The sequence below is a fragment of the Alnus glutinosa genome, chromosome 8 (assembly GCF_958979055.1).
Source record: "Alnus glutinosa chromosome 8, dhAlnGlut1.1, whole genome shotgun sequence".
Taxonomy (NCBI): domain Eukaryota; kingdom Viridiplantae; phylum Streptophyta; class Magnoliopsida; order Fagales; family Betulaceae; genus Alnus; species Alnus glutinosa.
Genome location: NC_084893.1, coordinates 8,839,630 through 8,857,512, shown reverse-complemented (window position 1 = coordinate 8,857,512; position 17,883 = coordinate 8,839,630). Strand labels below are relative to the sequence as shown.

At 34.0% G+C, this 17,883-nt stretch overlaps 1 protein-coding gene across 1 annotated transcript; it reads left to right on the top strand.

Annotated features, from left to right (window-relative positions):
- Nucleotides 1-3,368: 3,368 nt before the first annotated feature.
- On the top strand, nucleotides 3,369-9,189 carry LOC133874565 (ninja-family protein 6-like). The gene is made up of 3 exons (XM_062312414.1): nucleotides 3,369-3,924; nucleotides 4,155-4,762; nucleotides 8,634-9,189. The coding sequence occupies exons 2-3, from the start codon at nucleotides 4,195-4,197 to the stop codon at nucleotides 9,044-9,046; spliced, it is 981 nt and encodes a 326-aa protein (XP_062168398.1). The 5' UTR covers nucleotides 3,369-3,924; nucleotides 4,155-4,194; the 3' UTR covers nucleotides 9,047-9,189.
- Nucleotides 9,190-17,883: the final 8,694 nt, after the last annotated feature.

Genomic DNA, 17,883 nt, shown 5'->3' with positions numbered 1-17,883 from the left:
CAGCCGTTTCGGAAGTAACCCCCAAACTTCCAACCATTGGATTCTGGCACTCCAAACTACCAAAAAATGCCAAAAAGACCCATTTGTCGAAATATTCACGTAATACCCTTGACACGTGTCATTTTTTTCAATAAAAAATAATAAATTTAAAACAATTCAAAAAACAGAGAAAAATTTATAATATTGAAAAAAAAAGGGGTGTGGTCGGCCAACTGATTTTGGCAAAGAGTCACCCCCAAGGAGCAAAATGGAGGTGGCCAAAACCACTCCCAATAGGCTTGGGGGTGGCTCGACCATCCTATTTGGCTTGAGGGTGGGTTCAGTACCCCCAAACTGGAGCCACCTCTTTGGCCAAAATGCCAACCACCACCATATATATATATATATATATATATATTTCAGTTTTTTTTTTCTCTTTGTTTTTTAAATTGTTTTAAATTTTATTATTTTTTAATTAAAAAATGACACGTGGTAAAGGTATTATAGAAATATTTCGACAAATTAGGTCTTTTTAGCACTTTTTGATAGTTTTGGGTAGGGATGTAAATAAACCAGTCCATTCGACAACCCGCTCGATACCCGTTCGGTTTAGCTCGATCCGAACTCGAACTCGATACTGTAAAAACTCGATTGTTACTGTAAAAACCCGTTCGATTAGTAAGTGATGTATACCCGACTCGCTCGATAAAACTCGATAAAAGCTCACGAGTTCAGCTCGTTTAAAACTCTACCGAATCGCTCGCCCGGCTCGTTAGTCCGACTCGTTAGCTCGTTCATATCTTACATATATATTAGTAAAAATAATAAATATAGTATAATATATATAGTATTACATATTAATTATAATACTTTGATAACAATATTTAATTAGTATGTTAAATTAACATATTAAGTTATTAATAGCTAGTATATAACAATATTAAATAGTTAGCATATATATATAAACACATATATCACATCATACATGGTTAACAATAGTTATATATTATATTTATATTATAGTTACTTAGTTATATAAAATATATATTAGACTTACTATTTGTTCACATTATATATATACCATAATTTATACTCTCTAGTTATATATAATAACATATTAAATATTTATGTTATTAATAAATGCATAGAGGTTGTTCATAAACTTGAGTTTGAATTCTACTTTGATCACTCATTGAAAAATTTAATAATCTACTTCGAGCTCTAGTTGAGCCAAGCTCGTCGAGTAACCCGGCTCGGCTCGAATGTCATTTTCAACGAACTCGAGCTTGAGCTCGAGCTCGCCCGAGTTTTAAACGAGTCGAGCTTGAACATGCAATTTATAGCTCGGCTCGAATTCAAGCTCGACTCATAAACGAGACTGTCTTGAAATCTTTAAACTCGACTCGATTCGACTCGATTACATCCCTAGTTTTGGGGCCAGAGTCCAATGATTGATAATTTGATGGACTACTTTCAAAACGGCTAGTAGTTTGGGGGGCTTAAATGTAATTTTACCTAAATTTTGTGTATGTTGTTCTCTTTATCTTTTAATCTTGGGTTAAAGACATATTTGGTACTTATGATTTAAAAGCTTTATTTTTTGATACATTAGTTTCATTTCGCTTCACAGGTGGTACTTGGGTTTTGGGAAAATACTGATTTGGTGCCTCCATCTATTTTTTCATCTAAATTTTAATGTCACAGTATAAAAAATAAAAATCTTTAAAAATTAATTAAAAAATTAAAAATAATTAAACGATAGTAGTTCGGCTATCCCCAAGGGCCAAAACCCATTATTCAAATTTTTCTTTTCTTTGGCCCTTCCCGGCCACCCCATGGTGGCCACACCCCTCTTTCTTTCTTTTTGATTTTTTTATTGTTTTTAATATAATTTTTTAAGTTTTATTATTTTTAGTTTTTTTTAATTGTACCACAAGATAGGACGGAAAAATTTGGACAAAAATTAGGGGAGGTATAAAGTCAGTCTTTTTTCAAAACCTAAATATTATATGTAAAGCAAAATAAAATTGAAATACCAAAAAATAAAATTTTTAAATCACGTGTACTTAATCTCTTTATTTATTTTTCTTTTCACCAATTGTTTTTCCAAGAGATCACTATTTATGGGATTCAATGCATTTAGTGGCGGCATGATGACACCGAAGGTGAAGGATTAATGTAAAGAACTCGTGGTTCACACTCTCCTATAAGCGCGTGGGGGCTTACCGTACATAACCCCCAGTGTGTCAGCACAAAAAGCACGAGGTGGGGTGGACAACTTTGGTGATGTCAGCAAGTACGAGGCTTCTCCGACACGTAGCTCTGCCTAGTTGCCAAATTGGCTGAGCCTCGGGGCCCACCAATCAATCCGGACACGTTCTCCTCTCTAACCGCCTTGGAACACGTGGCAGTTACACTTTTGTTTGTCTGACGTTGAAAAAGTACAAGTTGGGGACTTGGGGTACTCTGTGTGGGCCCCCGCCTCACTGTGCGCGCTCGCATCAAAACAACCACGCCACGACTTCTTTCAAATCCTCGCCGCGCTTTTGCAACTCCAAGGTGCATGTTGGCCACTTGGCCCACTGGCCACGTTACGGTCGGCGATACTATGATAATCACGACGGGCTTGTTTGGATTGGATCTCCTGTTTGGCAAGCTCTTCAGTGCCCATCTTCTGAGTCGACTCTACACCCACCATTTTAGGGTTTAAATAATGGGAGATATTTCACCGACTATCCTTATCCTATATTCCTAATATCCTATGTTTCAGTCGAATTGATAAAGACCTCAATGACAAGGGGGGAAGAAGTTCACATGTATCCATGTATGTCATCAATGAATCTTATAACTCGACAACACTTCTCTTTTCTTAAGAAAAAAAGCAATAATATTCTATCCAAATGTGATATTTATGAATTTTAAAATCCCTTTAATACTTGGTCCAAATAGCTACAACAAATGACCTTTAACTTTGCCTTTCTAATAATTGAGAAAGATGTCACATTGGAGCCCTCTTTTAATTCTCATCGAAATCCGCTTTTAATTATTTGCCTAGGATATTTGTGTGCATGTAACTGCCTCTTTATAATTGCAACGAATTCATAATTATCACCGATCGTTTTTAGTAAAACTAGCAATTCGTATTTGTATATCGGGTTCAAGTAAAAGTTTATGTTAAATTTACAGATCGTGTCAAAAATTATAAACTTTTATGTTACGTGTTAGACTTCAAATTTATATGTCAGGTTTGAGTTATGTTGCAAACTGAGCCACGTGGGAAGGCAAAGTACAACCACGTCTTGGTCTGACCACTCTTTATTGCATTTGACACGTGTCCCCACAAACCCAACATTACCCAACGCACACTCGCGATTCTCCGAAACTCGGCAACAAACCGCGCTGTTTTCGGCGACGCAGCTCTGTCACTCTCCAAAAGCACTTTTGCTCCTTTCCAAGTTGCGATAAGAGCCAACAAAACTGATATGTATATCACCACACCCCACGCTTCACTCATTCCGCGCCCATTTCTCCCGGAACAGCAGCAATTAAAGCTCTGGCAATAGCGTTTCCTTATCTAATTTGTTTCTTTTACCGAATTACAACGAATAATAAATAATTTCGGAAACTGTGAGAGGCAGAGATGCAGTGCTTGTTACAGGTGTTGGGAGTGGTTGTTCTTTGCCTATCCACCGGTAGGCTTGGTATGTGAAGCTCCCTCTGCCTTTCCACGGCCTACCACGTGGCCTATTTGCAAGTGCGCTGTCAAGTTGAAGTTGTCATCTCTGGAACTACAAGCAAGCAGAATAGCTGTCTCTGTTTCTCTCAATTCCATATTTAGTTCAAATTAATTCGCTTCTCTTTCTCTCTGTTTCGCAAAAGGAGTTCTCTGTTGTGTTAGCTCTGGCCAGTACTTGTTAGTTCTTGCTGTATCAACCACAAAACCATGTAAGCTCTCATCTGGGTTTCCCACTCTTTCATCAAATTTTCCTTTAATGGGGGTGGCCATGCTGATTATTTTGTTGAACTTATCTGGGTTTGCATTCTCTTGTATTCTCACACTTGTTCAGTTCTTCTGCAAAAAATCTCATCTGGGCATCGTGGTGTTGTATTGATTTTGAGATTTCCATGTCAAATTCATGCATTTCACTCGTTTTTTTTTTTTTTTTTGGATACAGAAGGACAAAGAAGAAGAATTTATTCACTCTGGGTTTCCAAATGGGTGACGTAAACCGCGGAAAGAGTTTCCAAACCAAGCTTCCCAAGCAAAACAATGGAAACCCAACAAATCTTTTACTGAGGTTCTCACCAGAGAAGCCCAAGCAAATCCAACTATCCAATTCTGAACCACATCTAGACCTCAATCTCAGGCTCTCTCTGGGTGGAGTTTACAGTGAACACTTCAAAGATAATCCTATAACCCGGTCATCCTCGGTCGCTGGAGTAATGACCACGAAGGTAAATGCCGGTGAATCCAACTCGGCCTTGCCGGGAATCTTTCTTTCTTTGACGAGATCTTGCTCGCTGCCAGTGGGGAGCGAGCAAGGGCATTTTAGGCTCAAGGACTTGCAGGTGAAGAGAATGGAGGCCCAGAAGAGGCTGTTGGAGAAGAAGAGGAGATGCAGGGCAACCCCTGAGGAAGAGAAGTCTTCGGCTGAGCCACGGTCGCCGCTGTCTGCTTTGCCGGATTGGGCGGTGTCTTCTGCGGCGCAGAGTGCCTCGCTTTGTCGTGCCCTTCTAAAGATCAAAACGGAAGGATATGTATCTGGAAAGCGAAAACATGAAGGTATATGCCTTTTTATTGTTCTTTCTTCTTTTACTAATACTAATTTTTCAGTACAAGTGAATTGTGATATTGCTTTAATTATATGCTTTATATTTAGTTTCTCTGTTTGCAGAATGAGTTAAAAATTCCTTGATTTTGGGTACTTGTGTAACTAAGATCATACTAGGATGACAGCAGCATATGCTTCTGTTAAAGAAATCCATATGAAGTTCTTATTCTAAAGAAAAATACTATGCATTAGATTGGACATGTTTACACTGTTTGGATCCTTCTCTTTATTTATAGGAAAATGCTCTGGATATTTAATTCAACTTATTTATATAATTTTTTATTTAAATTTTCTTCTCTTTTTGGATTGGGAGTTAAATATATAGGGTCATAGATAATCACATCTGGAGAAAATGAGAACAGTGAACATTTTATGTTACTAAACATATGAGATAAGAATCCACAATATATGTTGGAAGGGTAATTGAAACTTATTATATAATAGGTCGTTCGACTTTGAAATGGAAGGGAAATGAGGAAGACGTAACTAGTATGGGTTTTAGTACCAGCTGTTGGTTCAGTACGTTTGTTTGTCATGAAATAAGTAGGAAACAAGTAGAGGAGAATTGAATATTTGAAACAAGAATAACGTGGCATCCTCGTACGAAGATGATCTAGGGCTTTTCGCTTTGTCGTCAGCAAAGAGTCCAAAATGATACTAATTGGTAATAGCTAAGCCATACTAAATCCAGAATCAATGCACATATAAATAGAACATCGAAAAGGATCTGTATCCGACAACGTATCGACAAACACAAATCAATAATGCAAGATTAGAATTTAACGTGGCCATGTATCAACAAAAATAAGTATCTTATCCTCATAGAAATCAACAATACCATATCCGACAATGTGTCGAAAAACAAAGGAAATGCCCAATTATAGAATTTGAACCTGACCACGTATCAACAGAAATGAGTAGTTTATCTTCATAGTCCAATCAAAAGCCCCCAATACTGAACTTCACCCAAATAAATTGCAGAGTTTGTATATGTTGTCTGCATATATAAGATAGTGTCCAATTTTGATTCCAGTAATGGCTTAACAGAAATTGAGACATAAAGATGTACCGGAGTAAATTCATTTTGGTGCAAGTGTATGTGCTTGAAATTGGATTTCATGGAACTCTTCAAACATAACAATATTTGAGAGCATGATGGAAAGTATAATTATTTCCATCTTTGTTATGCATGATCAACTTCATTCCATGGTACTCTGCATTGTTTGTAGTTTTCCTTCCACTCATACAAATGATCAATCCTTTGCCATTATGATTGATTTAAGCTAACATAAGAAGTTGTTCTAATAAGTTGAGAAGCTTGGTTGCTTATCACACTTCCTTTGTTAAATCAAGCATGTATTCTTCATCTTCGTTGCCATCTTCACACCTACTTCTTAACATGTAATCTGCAAGTGAAACCCCTGTGGATTTGATTTTAGATGTTCATTAATCTTTAGAAGCTTGCCTCTTCTCATAATCGTTCACTTGCACACATTGTTTTCATTTTTCACTTGTCAGATCCTATCTTAGATTTCTAGGAGCTTGAAATCACTAGGCTATTTTGTAACAAAATCAGTAAGTCATTTAAAGTGAAATGATCATCCACAGAGAAAGTTTGCCTTTCCTTTTTATTTAAGTTGCAGTCTATCCCTTTTTGTGGTGGTAGTACTACCATCATTTTGAGAATTGTTACCAAAAGAAGACGGAGAGATGAGGAAAATAATTATGATATTTGTTCTGTCCTGTGCACTGACATGTACAAGTGCTTGTGCCGTGTGTATAACATCCCTTTAGGTACTAATTGTTGTTGGTAGTAGAGTGAGGGTATACTTCAAGATGTATATACTTATGTGAGAACAGGGTTTGAGTGCCATTTTTAGTGCAGTAAGTATAACACCCCAGTCTCATATGGGAAAGATAAGGAGTAGCACACATAGAGTGGGTGGTTTATAAAGATAGTCATGAGTTCTAAATCCCATATTACTTAGTTACTAAGTGAAACTTGGCTTTATAAAGGATTTTAAGGAAGCTCCAAATTGACCAGTCATTTTGAGGTGATAGCATAGATGTGACTAGCGTTTTTCTATGAGTGGTTACAAATGGCATCAGAGCTATCTAGTAACGCCAAGCCATGTGGTATTGGAGCACTGCATAATGTGGTCCTGACGAGGACGCCAGGAGTTTGTAACACCCCGGTCTCATATGAGGAAAATAATAAGGAGTAACACACATAGAGTGGGTGGTTTATAAAGATGATTATGAGTACTAAGTCTCATATTGCCTAGTTACTAGGTAAAACTAAGCTTTATAAGAGATTCTAGGGAAGCTCCAAATTGACTAGTCCTTTTGGGGTGATAACGCAGATTTGACTAGTGTTTTTTCCTAAATCGTTACAGTACGCATGCTCTAAGTCAATTTTAATTATATTATTATTATCCTTTCAGTGTTATTTTTTTATTGCTGACGTCCAAATTAATTGAATATATTTAGATGATGTTTCTCTCTCCTTTCAAATTTGTTTACGTAAACATTCAGTTATACTGTCTACTGAATTGAAATGAAAATTATCATTTAAAGGATACAACTTTTTAACTACAATGTACTCATTGTATACCTCATTCATGTTTTTTCCTGTTTAGAGGATGCTTTCCATTCCTGGTGGACAGAATTTATGTGTGAAAGAACGAGGAATATAATCTTTGAAACTATATATATCTAATGACTCAAGAGAGTCCTATCTACCAACATTTGTTAATGTCTTATGACCTGCCTTACTGTGGAAAAGATTGTGATAGCGTAGACTTATCATAATCATTTATTCTTGTTAATGGAACTGCAGGATCAGTTCAGGTACTCCTAACCACTATGTTAAGACAAATTACAAGTAATTATGATTGTGGTAAATACTTGGTGCAAATTTGTTAAAATAAATCATTAGAGATGGATGGCAACCAAGTGTAGGCTTTTAGTATAGGACAGCTTTTGTTGAAGATATTTCTGCAATGGTCTTCCCCCAGCCCCGCAGGCACATAGGTCACGTTTTCCATTTTTCCCTAGTTGATTTTTCAGTTATAACAAAATTGTAGGGAGGTGTTACAGAGCATTCCTTAGCTTTATATATTGCTATATCTTATGAAATTTTCAAGTACTTTCCTAGTTTGAAAATATTGTCTATAATAGCCCAACAGAGTTCTCATCTAAAACTGCATTAACTGAATTATAAATATTAGCTTATTTAATCTGTAGGCTCTTCTGATAGAATTTCCATATTTCTTCTTCATAGAAGTATCCATCTAGATTAGTTGGTGTTTTTTCCCCCCAAAGACCAGGTACTTCAGACTACCCTTGTTCCCATGTCAAACGTTACGATTAAGTTGAACCATAAGGCATAAGCATTCCATGATATATCTCTATGTCTAACTTTTAATGATTGAATAAATAACTACCTTTGTCTCTGTTTAATGTACCTAACACGCATGTCAGATTATGACTATGGTAAGGTTGTAGCAGCAAATTTATGACTTAATGAAAAAACTAGCTTACTTCAGAATGAGCATACCCAGTAAACTACAGCCATTCAACTTCATTATGAAAAAAGTTCTATTAGAATAACATATTGTGGAAAATTCTGTTGCTGAAAATGGTTGCTTTAGTATGCTGTAAACCCTCCAAGCAAGAAGTTCCAGCATACAATAATTTCTAAGAAGCTGTCGAAGACTTGATGAAATTCTGACTTGTTTGAACTGTATCTTCAAATTTCATATTCTCTTTTCTGTTTTATTCCTCAAATTTTTTAATTCGAATTGCATGAATTCTGTGAAGGACTGGGAGGTGTGGCTGCAGAGAAGGGTGCTACCAGTTCCCAGTCATTTCCTAATCCAAATCCAAAGGACATTAAGCCTGTGGTCATCCGTGGAGCAACAGCAAATGCAAAATCAGACATACTTTCTGAGACTAAGCTAGAGAAACCTCCCAAGAAGATTAAAGTTTCTAACAGCTGCTTTCAACACAATGGGATGGATGTGATGAAACAGATGCCTAGTGTGACTACCACTGGAGACGGCCCCAATGGGAAGAGAATTGAAGGGGTTTTGTACAAGTACATGAAAGGTCAAGTGAGTATAGTATGTGTTTGCCATGGCAGCTTTCTCTCTCCAGCAGAATTTGTCAAGCATGCCGGTGGCAAGGACGTCGAAAACCCGATGAAGCACATAAACGTCTGCCCCATCTATTAGTCCTTTTAGGTAGATGGCGGTGGCTTGTGTCACCCCTTCTGAAATGTTAGCAAATGAGCAACCTGAATCTGAGTAAGAAACTTTTACTCTTTTACTTCTCCTTTGTCTTCTTAGTTTGGGTTAAAAGGAAACTTTTTGAGTTCCATATGAAAATGAGCCTGCTCCACCTAAATTCCTTCCTTTTGATAACCCTTCATTAAGGTTATAGGTTAAAAAGGCATCACAGCTGATTTTTATGTTTTGCTGATGTAGTCAACATGTATATTCATAGATGAACAATTCTAATAATGCTGAAGTAGACCATCTTAACCAAATGGGGAAATGATGATGTCCATGAAGTAATGATGAGAGCACTTTCCAACGAGCCTAAGGACATGTTTAGACTCATTTCCTAAATTATGAAAGCTTATGGCTTATGGAAATCAAACCCCTCAGGAGAATGAAACCAAACCGGGGTACACTTTACTCGAGGCTGTACACTTCTTACTTCCTGCTTGACATTAGCCAAAGGCAAAACCATTTCCAATACTTGGGGGAAGATGTGTCCAGCCAAGCACCATGATTTGAAGGTTTTGGCTTGCTGAATGGAGATATGGATTTTGCTGAATGGAAACTCACTCATCGCTAACGGCTCACAAAATTTCTCACGAGGAAATAGCATAGCATTTGCAGCAATCTTACCATTTCTCCATATTTACATGAACCGTAAAATCCCCCTAACCTCAATTCCATTGCCTATAAAATTGGATTGTAAATCAATAACAAAGCGTACAAAAACAAATTCAGAAATACCTTAACTCAATCAATTGAGTGGAAACGGAACATGCATTAAATTCTTTTGAGTCATTCTTGGTCAACCGAGTATTAGGCTCAATCGACCGAGCTCGATCGGGTTACACCGAATTCCTGAGCCTATTTAAATCCAAAATGTTGAGAGAAAAGCTTACGTTTTTTCTCTTGCTTGTCCAGAAAGGCTTAGAAACTGTTTGTGTGAATAGAGAGAGAGAAGAAGAAGAAGAAGAAGAAGAAGAAGGATTTGAATAGTGCCTTAATCCGAATGTAAAACTCAACTTTCTCTTGTATGTTGCTTTGAAAATATAGCTTAAAGGGTATCCGATTTATCATTTGAGAGGTACTGTTTGGGATTTGTTTGAGTGATATTATGGTTTCGTTGAGATGTACTGTTGTGTTGTTTTGGTTGTTATAGAATGCTAAGGACGTTGGGTTTGATGGGCTGATGTGTGAAACCATTGAAAATTAAGATTTTTGTAGTGCTTTTGAAGGTTAGAAAACATTTTCAAGGCACCTCGGTCAACTTGGACTAAGTTCATCACAGAAACCAGGAGAAGTTTTAGGGTTCCCATAAGAGAAAGAATATAACTAATGAACGTAACATAATCTAGACAAACATGCAATACAAATTGGACGTGAGTGAAGGACTAAGCACAAGTAGTAAGTGAAACTCCTTACTGACATTGTTGAAATATATTCTACATGCAAAGTATTTATCATGAACTGCTTGTTTTTACCATGTATATGCATAGTTTTACTTGTGATTATAAGCCCTCCAATTCAAGTGTTTTATATGTGTACACATGTATATTTCACCGTGATTTACATGGTTTACAACAAAATGAATTTAAAAGAAAAGGTTTTCAAATAAAAATAAGTAATAGAAATGAAATGAAAAGACTAGTTTTTAAAGAATAAAAGTTTTATGAGAAATGAAAATTTTAATGACTCGGAGTCAAGTGGGGGGAGTACGGTTGACAGCACAATATTAAGTGAGGGAATACGCCTAACGAATTAGTGTTAAGTGGGAGAGCTAGTACGCTTAATGACCTAGTGTTAAGTGGAGGAGTACGCTTGACGACCTGGTGTTAGGTGAGAGAGAACACCAAACGACCCAATATTAAGTAGGGAGTACGCTTAACAAAACTATAATTAAACTAGTAAAGCAAATAATATGTTTTAGATAATGATTACGAATCATGAGCATATTTGATTTCGATAATTTTTCTCATTATTATATGTTAATCAAATGAATCAAATATATATGCTATGATATGATTTTGGAAAATAAAATGCTAAGAATTTCCAATTTTAATATCTACCATGAAAGAAAAATCTCTCTCATTTTGACATTCAAAAATAAGTTTTACACTAACATTTGGTAAATGAGCATTGTCGCGATAGTTTGCTAAAAGCCTTACACCCATTATGAAAGAAAAGTTTATTTTGATTTCGAAAACCAACTTGTATTTTAAATGAACTAGTTCATAACCCGCGCAATGTGCGTGATTCTAAGAAAGAACTCAGTTTTTATATATACTAGCTCATAACCCGTACAATGCACGAGATTATTAATTATAATTTAATTTTAAAACTTAAAAAAAATCTTCATTGCACATAGAACGTTGCATGAATATATAAAGAGTAATGTTTCTTGCACAACTCTAACAACTTTTTTTTTTTAAGATTAATCATTGAATATTTATAACCCACATGTAGGAAAATAAATCTAATGGTTGATCAAAAAAAAATTATAAAAAATAAAAATTATAATTATAAAAAAAGAAAAAAAAAAGAGTAGTTAGAGTTGTGCAAGAAACATTACTCATATATAAATCACATAAAATTTTACTATCAAAATAACTATAATTTTAGTTTTAATCCATATAAATTAAAACATTTAAAATATTCCCAGATGTGTAGTTTAAAATGGAAAGAAGTGTAAAGAGCAAAAAGTAGCAAGAGAAAAACCTGGATTCTGATTATCAAAACATTAATAGTAGGATTAATACTAGGAATCTCTGATATTATTAGTGTGATACCTATTATGCTCCAATAAAAATAACATCCATATAATTCTGAACATTAAAAAGAAAATAGAGCAAAATAAACATTTTTTTAATGAATACAAAATAAAACAAAATCTTTCACTCAACATTTAATGCAATCAATTAAATCATCTCACATCAAGTTTAATGCTTAATTAACTCTTTGGTGTTTATAAAGGATTTCTATTCCTTTTGTGCACAATAATCAAATAAAATTTTGCATTTTTTTGCTTTCAAAAGCAAAATAATACTTCCAAAAAATAAGTGAAAATCGTGTATATCATATAAAAGAAAAGAAAAGAAAAAGAAAAAAAAAAACCATAAAACATTCAAATTAAATAAAAAAATAAGACCCTTATTTTTAATTTTAATTGTTTTTTAGTGTGTACCACGTAGGATTTTGTGTACAAAGTGTGTGTAAGAAACATTTCTCTAAATTAAAACATGTTAAAATCCTTGTTCCCATAGGTGTAGTTTAGAATGAAAATGAGTATGAAGAAAAATAACAAGAAGAAAACCATGATTTTAATTACCAAAACATAAAATAGAAAATTAGCATGAATTTGTTATGGGGCATGTTATTTGCACTTCAAGTGCACAACAGGGGCACAACACCCCCTCACATGGGGGTGTTGTGCCCCTATTGTGCACCTGAAGTGCAAATAGCATTTTCCATTTGTTATATCGTCGATATGATACCTATTATATTTCAATCTTATATAATTTTGAACATTTGAAGAAACAAAAAAAAAACCTGATGGGTTCACACTACGTGTCATAATTTTAGGCCAACTCTAAGTTGGAACTCGGCTTATATATATATATGTGCGTGTGTGTGTGTGTGCGCCCGCGCACGCGATGATAAGAAAACATTTTAATTTTAGATTTTTTTAAAAAAAATTATCACCACTTAATGTTATAATGCAAAAAAGTCTTTATTTTGGTCTTATGAAGATTCACATCCATGATTTTTCATTTAAGCACAATAAATTTATTAAAATCATGACAAAATCGGTTCAACGTTTAAAATTCACTGTTTTTTTACTTAAGAGACCAATTCAATGTTTAAAAATAATGGTTCATGCCATGTGTCACAATTCTATGCTAATTCTAAGTTAGAATTCTGCTTTTATATATAATGTAAGATACTATCTCTGTATATGGCCTATATGCTACATATAGAGTATTTATTATATTTAATAAATAAATATAATATACGGTATTACGATTATAGTAATTTGAATTAATTAAATTACCGTAATGGAATCATTAAATTGATTTTGAAATCAAATTAATTGTTGTTTCCTTGTTGGGAGGAACAATACAGTGTTTACCATATTTGAGGGTCCCTAACCTAGCCTATAAATTAACAGTCTATGTATACCATTAGTACGGCAATTCAGCCATAGGCATAGGTTAATAGATCCCTCAAATAATATTTTTTGTTCTTCAAATCTTCGTGGAATCGTTTGAGCAAAGATAGTTAGAGGTAAGCCTAGATCCTTGTCTTTTGTTTTCCATTGCGCATGTTAATTTGGCATAATATGTTATGTGTTCTAACACATGTTAGCACAAATAATTATATTATGCTAAATTGACATGCGCAACGGAAAATAAAAGATAAGATTTAAGCTTACCTCTAGCCATCTTTGCTAAAGCGTTTCCACGAAGATTTGGAAAAACAAAAATACTATTTGAGGGATCTTCTAACCTGTGCCTATGGCTAAATTGCCGTACTGATTGTGTACACTGGCTGTTAATTTGTAGGTTAGGTCAGGGACCCTCAAAAAATGTTGTAAATCCATCATTTTCCTTTATATATATATACACACAAAATATGAAACGCTTCTATATTTTAAGTCGTTAATGGAGAGAGAGAGAGAGAGAGAGAGAGAGACGTGCGTTTATTGTCACGTATATATGGGTTTATATATATATATATATATGAGGGTTTTTGTTTTCCTATATATGAGATTTTATATAACACATATAACTCTTGATTCTATATATGGGTTTTTAAATACCGTATTAATATATATAACTCTTGATTTTATATGTGGATTTTTAAGTAAACGTATTAACATATATTAAATAGACCAATTCAATTTTATTTAGAAGACCGGTTTAGTCCCGAAAAAGTATGGGTTTATGCCACGTGTCGCCATTCTTTGTCATTCTAAATAATAACTCAGCTTATATATATATATATATGATTTGATAAACAAAAAGGGAGAGAAATTTTAAAGTAAATAGGCCTCATGTCACATACACAATATTGGTTGAAGGTATTTGCTTAGTGAGTCATTGACTTGCCATTTTCACCCATAAAATTGCTTAATTTTACAAATATAGCTTATGCAGGTAAGGAGGAGCTTTACGGTCATCTAAACTACTACCCTTGAGATTTAAGAAGGGTTCTAGCTTTTGAAGCAAGCTGAACTTTTGTGAAAATTCAACTAGGTTTAAGGCTTAGCCATTTTGTGGCACCTTTTGTACATGTATAGAATAACAATAGTTTAAGTATTCAATGTAACGTACATGAAAATCATATATAAATGAAGTTATGTTATGTTAGAGCTTTAGTGTCCTATTTTATAATTTATGAAATAAGTTTGTGATTTTTTTTATTTTATTTTTAAATACAAGGTAATTTTTGTTGCGTTAATTTAAAGTAATAACAGTAGCGCCACATAGATCACGAGAATTATCGCATTGTATTTGGTGAGGGCATTATAACATGGCCGTGCACCAACATGGGTCTTTCTTGTGGCCCATCCAATTCAAATGATGATCCCCTTAATTTAAGAGTGTAATTAAACTTAAAGAGAAAAAATTATGTAATTCTTCTCTACTAATTAAAAAATTATGTATTTCTTATATGTTAAGGGATATATAACAGTTTTATATATTAAATTAGACAAATTCCTCCAGTTCATTCTGAACAAAAATTTATGTCCTTGACAGCCCCGTTTGACAATCCCCTTCCCTTTCCTTTATTTTCACTTTTCCAAAAAAAAAACATCAACTTCAAAACATTCTAATTTTATTTTATTTTTTTTCACTTTTTATATCATAATAGAACAATGAAAGAATATAGAGATTGCTGTAAATTTTGAGGTGCTCATCAATGTGAGCATGCGTTTATTTATATAGAAGAAGAAGAAACAAACGTATAGTTTAGATACAACTCTATCTCTAGGTATAAACTAAGATAAACCAAACTAAGATAAGTATAAACTAAGATAAACTAACCAATATCGCATGCGGGATATTATCATCTTAGCATGCGTTTACAAACAAGAGTTTAATCCTATTATAAGTCTAGAACCTAAGGCTTATCATTAGTGACTGGATATGCGTTAATTTATCACATAAATAATTTTTTATTATTATTCAAATAAAAAAAAACTCACTACAATACAAAAGTTTTTTCACTTTTCTATACAAATTATTTCTATTTTATATCACATCATCACTTCTTACTACCATTTAAAAAAAAAAAAATCACCTCAAATATGGGGAAAGATTGTCAAACGAGGTAAAATGATATTTGTACACACTTTTAATACAAGAATCATTTCTACACACTTTTAATACAAGAATTTGAATATATATATATAAAATGATATTTGAATATTTGAAATCCATACATGTGAGACTTCTATACAACTCCAACAATTTTTTTTAAAATCAACCATTGGATATAGGAAAATGATTTTTATATAACCCAAATGCACAACTCTTACACAACCCAAAACACATTGATGTGACCCATGCATGGTGGGATCCATATGCATGGGTCCCACCAATGTGTCTTGGGTTTTATAAGAGTTATGCATTTGAGTTGTGCAACAAACACATCAATTGGATATATATGACTTATATGTAGGAAAACAGATCTAATTGTTAGTTTGAAAAAAGTTGTTAAAGTTGTACAAATATCATTTTTCTATATATGTATGAAAAATAATTCTTTCACAACCCTTTTTGCACAACTTCCACACAATCAAGACACATCAGTGTGACCCACATGCATGAGTCTCACCAATGTGTCTTTGTTGTGTGGAAGTTGTATAAAAGGGGTTGTACAATAATCACCTCCCATTAGGGGTGGGCGTCGGTTCGGTAGGTTGTTAAGTCGGTTAATTCGGTCGGTTAACCAATTTTTGTCGGAATGTAGTTGGTGAATTTATTTCAGTTAAGTCAGTTAAGCGGTTAATAGGCGGTCGGTTAATTGGTTAATAGTAGGGGTGGACGTCGGTTCGGTAGGCGGTTAAGTCGGTTAATTCGGTCGGTTAACTGACTTTTATCTGAATGCAGTCGGTGAATTTATTTCAATTAAGTCGGTTAAGCGGTTAATAGGCGGTCGATTAAGCGGTTAATAGGCGATCGGTTAAGTTGGTAAAGCAGTTAATAGGCGGTCGGTTAACATTCGGTTAAAATGGGTAATTAAACGACGTCATTTTGATTTTTTTTAAGAAAAAAAAAAAAAAAAAAAAAAAAAACGATCAAACGTTTCGTTCTTACTAAAACGACGTTGTTTCGTTTTATGTCGGTTCGGTTAATCGGTCGGAATAGAAGGCGGTTCGGTTACCGCTTAAAAGGCGGTTCGGTTCGGTTCGTTTGCCGATCCGGCTTTCTGAATAAAATTTTATACCGACTACCAAACTGAAATTAGTCGGTAAAATCGGTAGGCGGTCGATGGCGGTTCAGTTCGATTCGGTAGACGGATAATTTGCCCACCCCTACCTCCCATATATGGGATTTGGCTTAGGTGCTGTAAGAAAAATTACAGCATAGGTGCTGTAATTTTTTTAATGATCAATATATAGTTTTAAGTGTTTTATATAAAAGATAAAAGATTAAAAAAAAAAAAAGAAAAAAAAAAAAAGAAGAGTTAGATCTTCACCATTGAAAAAACTACATCACCTAAGCCTAATCCCCATATGTGTATATAGAAAATGTTAAAAATACTATTAGTGCACAGTACGTCTCACCCTAATGTATATTGAAGTAGTACATTAATAATATTTTTAGCATTCTCCTATGTATATATTGTGGTAGTTGACTAATATCGTTTGGTGGGGATTAAGCCAGCAAGATCTATCCACGTCACTATCGTATATGACGTGACAAAATGAAAGACTTCCTAGTCAACGAATTGGACCTAGTCCCGTTGTCACCCCCACCAGCTCACATGACCTTGACCTCACCCTATCACCAATCAAAAAGGTCCCAGCTCTAAATATCCAACCAACGCCAACCAATCGTCATTTCTCACAAACCAATCGTGACCCTCCATGCCTCCAATCACCAGAAATCCTCGGTCAGCAGTGCGTGCGGCCTCTTAGGCCTTATTTGATTGAATACAGAACAGGACAGTACTGTTCATGCATTTTTTTTTTAATTTTTTTTTTTATATTTTTCATCACCAATTAACATCAAAACATTCTCACTTTTTTCACTTTTTATATCACATCAATAATTTTTTATTATTATTCAAATAAAAAAATTCACTACAATACAAAATTTTTTCACTTTTTTATACAAATTCTTTTTATTTTATATCACATCATCACTTTTTACTAATTTCAAAATTAACAATCCACTACTTTGTTCTGTTCTGTTCTGTACATGTATTTATCAAACAAGGCCTTAATTTTCAAACCCACCTCCTCTGTCCGTTTAAATTCTCATTTCCTTATTTTTATTTCTCTAAAAAAAAATAAAAAAAAATAATGAACTTCAAAATATTTTTAACTTTTTTTATTATTTATATCACATCAACATTTTTTATTACTTTTTAAATAAAAAATTCATTACAATACAAATTTTTTTTTTACTTTTTTATATAAATTATTTCAATTTTATATCACATTAATCATATATTTTAATTATTAAAAAAAAAAATCTAAGCAAAAGATGAGGATTTTCAAACGGGGCATATACTTATTGGAGCGCATCCTTAAAAGTTATAAAGGATATTCTTGGAGTACG